The 7500-nt window shown below is 40.8% G+C and overlaps 1 protein-coding gene across 1 annotated transcript in view; it reads left to right on the top strand.

Moving 5' to 3' along the window:
- LOC138202410 (pleckstrin homology domain-containing family A member 5-like) overlaps nt 1-7500 on the top strand; it is a 249450-nt gene that overhangs the window by 213245 nt on the left and 28705 nt on the right. Inside the window, 2 exon segments of the mRNA XM_069156357.1 lie at nt 1345-1398; nt 4414-4494. Of these exon segments, the coding sequence (XP_069012458.1) occupies nt 1345-1398; nt 4414-4494 (135 nt within the window).

Here is a 7500-nt window from a genome sequence, read left to right as displayed (position 1 = left end):
GAACCTTTTTGGTGATTTTTGAGCCTGAAAAACATAAAAATTACAAGCAGTAAACAAACATCCAACTTCCAGAACTATTTTAACCAGCTTTAAGACATCAGTTTAAAAATACAGAGTCACATGACCAACTGCAAGTCATATTCTGATATTCCTGTCTATGTTAACACCAAATGTAATTTCATTTTGGAGAATTGTTTGGGCATTAAGACTGATGGTTGTGTATTTGTTTTTTTTAGGATTGTTGCACCAGTTTACAGGCTTTTCTTTTGTTAACGCATTATTTGTGAGGTGGCGCTACTTCTCTCTGTGCATGCCTGCTTGGGGTTTCTGTGCAGTGGTGAGTCCGGAGTGCATGGATGCATCGGAGCGGATGCATCGGAGCTCGTTGGCCTGGTCGTGTGTTTTCAGCTTGGTGTGCATCCTGAGTTCTGGCTGGAACCTTTCAGTGTGATGTGTGTTTTATCTGCACTCATTTCTGCATTAATCTGAGGAGTTTAAGGAAGACTTTTACCCTTTACTTATTCAGAGAAGACCAAGGAAGTTATTTTATAATGCATGTGGAGTCGGTGTGCAGCATGCCTGACACTGCAGTGTTTGGAAATCAGCATTATTAATGCAGTGTAGCATGTCCTCATCAACTGACTGTATGAAGTTTGGTATATCTTGTACTCAACAATATGCAGAAGGAGCCTGCTTTCTTTTTGGAGCTGCACAAGTGTTGAAACTATTTAAAACCATATTATGACTAGTTACTGGTTGCATTGCATTAGTAAAAGTCATAAATTTGAGGCTACTAAACTCCCTTTTTTACATCCTCTCCACATTATTAGTCGGAGCTTCTTTGCTGTAAATATTCATCTTATTCTACTTATGGTCATTGGTCACAGATAATTTCCTTGCTTTTCTGGAAATAGACTTTTTGCATCAAATGTGAGCTGCTTTCTTCAAACCATCCTGGCAAACAGATTGATACTGGACCCCGGAGTCTGTCTAATCACTGCCAGGTTTCTTTCTACCAAATCATCATGGCAACCAGATGGAGAAGGAGAGATGGTGGTTTTGTCCACTGAGGCTCTTCACAGACACTCTTTTAATTCTCTCTTCCTTCCTTTTGAACAGTACCATTCACCTTCCTCTCTCCTCTTCCTCCTATCTGCTTCTGTTTCTACCAAACAACCCGTCTTCCCTCTCCCTGCTTCCCGCCTTCCTTCCCTCCTTCCTTCCGTCCTTCCTTCCTTCCTTCCTTCCTTCCTTCCTTCCTTCCTTCCTTCCTTCCTTCCTTCCTTCCTTCCTTCTTTCCTTCCTTCCTTCTTTCCTTCCTTCCTTCCTCTGCGGCTCCTGCAGACGGATGTTCTGTCCCATCACCTCCAGAGGAACCTTGTTTACCTGGACAACCAGGTGAGGACTTCTGAGCTGATCCCTCTTTGTCTCCATCACAAGCTGCTGCCTCAAAATATCCCATTAAAATCAAACCAAACCTTTAGTGAGGCACTGTAACCTTTCAACCCGTTATTCTCACTTACTGCAGGCAAACTTTGACGTGTTTCTAGACAGGAAACTGATTTAGATTTTTTTCTTTCCTGTGATTTTGTCTCTGTTTCTTCTGTTTATTCAGAACTCTTGAATCTTAAACATGAACTTGCAGCAGTTCAAGCGACTCAGCAGGTTGAGCACTTTAGCCCAGTTTGAGCTCCAACATGTCATTTATTATGTATAGTATATTCCAGTGCAGGTGATATACTACATTGTCGCTGACCATTTCTGATGCACTTCTTGTTTTTAGAGAAGCTAACTTGCAGGTAGTTATTAGTTTCATCTCAGAAGGCCAAGAGAGTCACATTGCAAAGACTTGAAACTGGCTGCAGATCTGAGATTGTGATTGATTTATAGTCATACAGCTGCAGGTCTGAAGAATCTGTGTATTCAGGAAGAAACACTGACCTTCAGAATAATGAGTGTGGTTACAGATGGACCACAGAACGATCTGTTTCAGACAAGCTACCAATCTCATGCTGTACTCAAAGACAGAAACCAATTTGTCTGGAAGATGAATCAATCTTCAAGCTTCCAGATGGATTCATAGTCAGGTAGTTAACTATCACAGGGATTACCCCAACCTTCCTATATATACACAGTGCTCTGAGCTGTTTTAAACATAACTCATGGCTTTATTTGTATTTCCCAAAGTGTAGCAACACTTTCTGTTTGCTTGCAAATGTCAGCGTTGTTCTCCAGACAGGAACAGTTGAGAGAATAAACTGTTCTGATTGTAAATGTCAAAATCCTATTTTACCTGGAGGAAGAAGAGATAAGAGTCAGACTTCAGTTTCCAATATGTCAAAGGTTGAACAAATGATTTAATTTTGCCAAAATCATATATCTGATAGAACAATCTGGATGTTTCCACTGGTGTCTCATTAGTATTTTACTGAAGCACGCAGGAAAAACACAGCAGGCATCTAAATCTGCTGTTTATTTCTGGCCTGTAGGTTCGAACTGGCCTCTCAACGGTTGCTGCATTATTGAATACGACTGCTCAGCTCTGAAAAGGTCACATGCTTCAGGGAGGGAATAGCCTTGAACACACCGTGCAGAAGGAAGTGGCGAGCAGTTCAGATGATGATTAAAAAAAAATTGTTTTAAATGTCTTGATTGCACAAAAGATCTGTTTTTCTTCCTCAATTGGATCTGCCCAAAGTTTGTATCCTCAGTCTCTGTTTTTCTACATCACAGTCAGAGCAACAATCCATTCTGTCAGTTTTAAGGGAGCATAAAAGTTTTTTTCAAGGTTTTAGCCTTTTTATTGCAAATCTCAAATTAAATTTTCCAAGATAAATACTCCCCTAACTCTCTGTCAGCGTTTCATTTAAATTCATGTCCATATGCTCCAGATGCAGTGGTAACCTAGTAAACCTTGTAAAATGATACCTGCACAGAGAAACATCAAAAATAGGTCCAACAAGAACAAGCAGACATTTTAGCCCAATTAATTATCACCTCAATTGAAGGTAAAACCAAAAGCTGTCACAACTCAAATGTCAAATGTGTGTACAACTATATTAAATAAAGATAGGCACAGGTCAAAGGTCAACCAAAAGTAGGTCAGCTAATGTTTCATGCCGCATTGGACCTATTCTAACAGTCGTAATTATGATGGAGCCAATAGCCAACATTACATAACTATAACCCACATGACAAAAATAGATTACAATTTTCTCTTTGAAATTGGCAGAAGATCTGTTCAAAATTTGATCGGTAAAAATTATGGTTTTTTTGTTTGTTTGTTTTTTGTGTTAGTGCAAATTTTCTGCTTTATTTTATTTTTAAAACCCAGATATTTAAAACATAAACTCGTCTGGTGAAAACGTGGATGAATTGTTGCCACTCTAAGCTGACTGACCATCCTGGTAGGTTTCAGTGGAAACTTCAGAGTTCAAATGTCATAAAACATTGCTGCTTGATGGTATCTGAGGTGCAATCAAAAGGTTCTGAGACTGTTTCTGTTGTGCACTTACAGAGATCACCACCATCTCATAGTGCCTCATCTCTCTATGCTGTTCTTTTCTCTCTCTGCTCTCCTCTCTCCCCAACCGAGGCAGATGTTAAAAGTTTTCCCTTCCAGCTGTCACTCGTGGTTGAACTGGTTGGGTTCCTCTCTCTGAGGTTGTTGGGTTCTGTCGGAGGGACTTTACTGTGTTAAGTGCCTTGAGATAACTTCTTTTGTGATTTGGTGCGATATAAATGAATTGATTTGGAGCGTCAGGTCAGGAGACACCAGCTGGGTTTCTTTGACGTTGGTGGGTTGTGTCACCGTGAATTCGTCCCCCAGAGTCAGACTGTCAACACAGAGTTCCACCGGGACCTTCTGAGGACTCTGAGGGGAAACATTCACTGTGAACCACCTGAGCTGTGGCGCCATGGCAACAGGCTTCTCCAACATGACAACACACCGCTCACAGCGCGTTGAAAACAGGCTGTTTTTTTTAACAACTGCACAATCGTAGCTCCCCACCTCCAGTTTCAGGTCCGCGGTGAAATCACAAATGTTCACGTACCAGCGGTCCCGAAAAACGTGTAACTCAGGTGCTGATGTTGATCAAGCAATGTAACTTGGATTACTTCCTCATGATGCTTCTTGCTTCCTCCTCCTCCGTGTGCATCACTGTGCAGCAGAAACAGCCTCAGGAACCTTTTGATTGCTCCTTTTATCATATTCCATAGTTGTTCCAGGTTGCTGTAGAACAGACCTTCCAGTTTAAGGTTGGGGTTAAGAGTCAGGGTTGATCAGTGAGGGCTGGAGTTGATCAGTGCGCAATAGAAAGTGTCCCAGTGGTGTTTTCTTGGTCATTGAACGCTGTCTGATCCCTCCTGAAACGCACCACTGTATCCTCTCTCTCCTCGGCGCTCCGCTAGACGAAGGAGAACGAGCCGCTTATCTTCATGATTCACACAATGATCGAGAACTCGGCACCGAGGCCGCAACTCTACCAGCAAGTAAGGTCTTCGGCAGGTTCTGGCTTGAGTCAGTGTGAAGGCAGTCCGTTTTTCTTTTGACTGTTGCTGGGTCAAAACCTCGTCATTTCATCCATCCAGGTTTTTCAAGGTTCCCGTTGAGTAGCATGGTTCATCCAGTTTAGGAGAACAAATCCTCCACCTGACTCGACTTAAACTGAAGAGTTCCCTCTCAAAGCATTGAAACGAAGTCTGCACGATGAACTGCAGGTTTGTTTCTCTAAATCAGATGTCTCATTTCTTTCAAACCGAACTCTTTCATTTTAAGTTGAGCAGACTCAAGCCAGACCGTTGCCCCTGGTAACCTCCTAGTTGTGTCTCCACGTCTCCCCCTTCAACCATCCACCTCCTGTTTCACCCCTTTAGATGCAGTCCATCTGTCCATCCGTCCATCAGTCAGCGATCCCTCCCAAATGTCATCCCAGAAACATGTGAAGTTATTTTTGGTTTCAGCACACATCCTTTCATTGTTTTAATTTGCGTTTTCTCCTGGAGGTGACGTGACATGAGCACGTAGCCACCAACCTTCCTCCCACCGTCTGTCTTCATACAGCACTGTTCGTTGTTGGATATTATTCTGGAAGTGTTCACACTGTTTCCATGTGCTTGTCTGCAAGGTTCATTTTTTTCAGATGCTCGACATCTCTGCATAAGACTAGTTATATTTATGTTTCTCTGTATTGAAGTAAAGATTCAGTACGTACAGGTCACGTGACGAAGGATCATGTGGTGCTGCAGCAGAGGTTTGAAGAGCTGCGGTATTATAGGAGGCATGATGGCATTAATCACAGACGGTCCTCCGGGACGATGAGGTTGGACTCCGGGAGACAATATCGATGTTCTTGACTTGTTGTTTTTGCTAATAGTTGTTTTTGTAAAAGCATCCAGTAGGTTTCATTTTCATCCACGACACGAAAATGTGTAACTGTCAGCTTCCAGCCTTATGCTAAGCTAAGCTAACCACATCTACACTCCAGCTCTGTACTTAACACACTTAATTAAAATTACAACACTTTAAAATATATCAAGTGAAGTAAAATAAAACATTCAACCCATATTATCACTTCAGCATTTAAATCTCAGACAGTTTGAACTCCCTTCGCTGGTACCATTAAATTCATTTATTCATGACTTCCTAGAAATTCCAGATGACCTTGCAGGATGGTTTCAACGCTGCTTTTAGAAGAACAAGCTCCCACTTTAGTGCAGCCTCTGGATTTCCTCTGAACCTTCGTCTCTCGGCTGTATTTCCCGGAACAGAACATAATAATGTGCATTGTAAGAGTCAGTCGGGGGAATCGTCAGTGGATTTTATCACTTTACTCCACACTGCGAAAACTTTCCTGCTGTCTGCCCTCATCTATCTCTTTATTCCTTCTTTCTTTTTCTTTTTCCTCACTTTAGAAGTAAGAGTCTCTGCAGTGTAGTTTACATTCATTCATTTCTATAAGAAGGCTGCTCTGTGACATAACACGGCTCCTTCAATGACGTTTTAGTCAGAGATGCATTGAACAGACGATCTCTAGTGTTGCAGAGACTTTAGTTTCTTCTTCAGATGCATTTGTGTGTTTTTATTTTACTTACTAAAACTACAGAAGCATCTTCTGAATCAGCCAGCAGCAGATATATAGCACACATCTTATCAAATATAGCACACATCTTATCAAATATAGCACACATCTTATCAAATATAGCACACATCTTATCAAATATAGCACACATTCACATATTTGTCCAGTCATGAGGTTAAAGTGCAAAATAAACTTGGAAAATGAGATCAGAGTTTTTGTGAAGGGAGACGACCTTTATTGTCATTGTTAAAATATCAAACACTGATGATTAAGAGAAATGTTGGAAACAAACAGCATCCCTTTGTCGTCATGGTTACAATAATAAACGGGTGGTTAAAGTTATAAAATAGTCACAGCAATGTCTCCTGAGGTAGCTGCCAGCCAGAAACATGGATATTTGTCATCCATGTTTGGTTAAGTTTGGTCAGATTTCAGGGAAAGATGTGAGTCTGGGTTAAATATAGAGGGAGTTTATTCTCATTGTTACAATAATTAACATGCAGGTAAAGTTATGGAACGATTATGGTTCAGAGGAAGGTTGACCTTTAGTTTGAAACAGGAAACAAACAGCAGTCTGGTATGTTTCCCACGGCAGATACATGGTTATGTTTATGAATGTTTTTCATATCCTGTAAAATGGACCCAGCTTTCTGTTGGACTTTTCTGAAGACTCGGTTATTATGTTTCTCTTAAATGTGTGGATTAATCAGATCACTGAAAAACTGACTCAGCATCAGAAAGTACAAACCGTCATTACAGGAAATGAAGCCGAACGCTTCAGTAGATGGATTAATTCATCTCTTAATATGAAGCACAATTAAAATCAATGGCAATGTTGTTAATTTAATGGTAGATTAACTCATGTGCACCAAATATTCAGAGATTCTGTGTCTTTATTGATCTGTTGATGCCACGAGGATTCATCAGTGAAGTGAAATATGAGATTTGATTTTTCTTTGCCCTGAATTTGACCTCCCAGGCAGGTCGTTCATGAACCATGACAGCCGCTGCAGATTGTCTCTGATCATGATGCCAACCTGAAGCATGTCTAACCTGCTGCTGGTGATTCAGACTCCAGTGGTTGTGTAGGTTTGGTTATCAGGAGCAGGGACACTCTGATATCTGAGGCTCTTTATTTCACTGGTCTGTACGCCCTCCATGAGTAAATATAAGATGAGAAATGTGGGAGATTTTCTGCATTATTATTATGACACATCTCCAACCATCAAGCCACTAAAGTGAGAGCTAAAAAATGACTGTAATTTATATTTCAGTCACTAAAACTGATGTGTTGTCTCTGTAACGCTGTGGTTTGCTGCCTTGATGACTAAAATAACATTCTTGCCTGGTAATCAAAATATTACTGACTTTTTTGAAAATACTTTTTTGACTGTTTTTATACTGCTGTTAAAATCTC

The sequence above is a fragment of the Embiotoca jacksoni genome, unplaced genomic scaffold (genome assembly GCF_022577435.1).
Source record: "Embiotoca jacksoni isolate LCO1_2020_lvr unplaced genomic scaffold, fEmbJac1.0.p SCAF_21, whole genome shotgun sequence".
Lineage (NCBI taxonomy): Eukaryota > Metazoa > Chordata > Actinopteri > Embiotocidae > Embiotoca > Embiotoca jacksoni.
The sequence above is the reverse complement of the archived record's forward strand: the minus strand, read 5'-3'. Positions and strand labels throughout refer to the sequence as shown.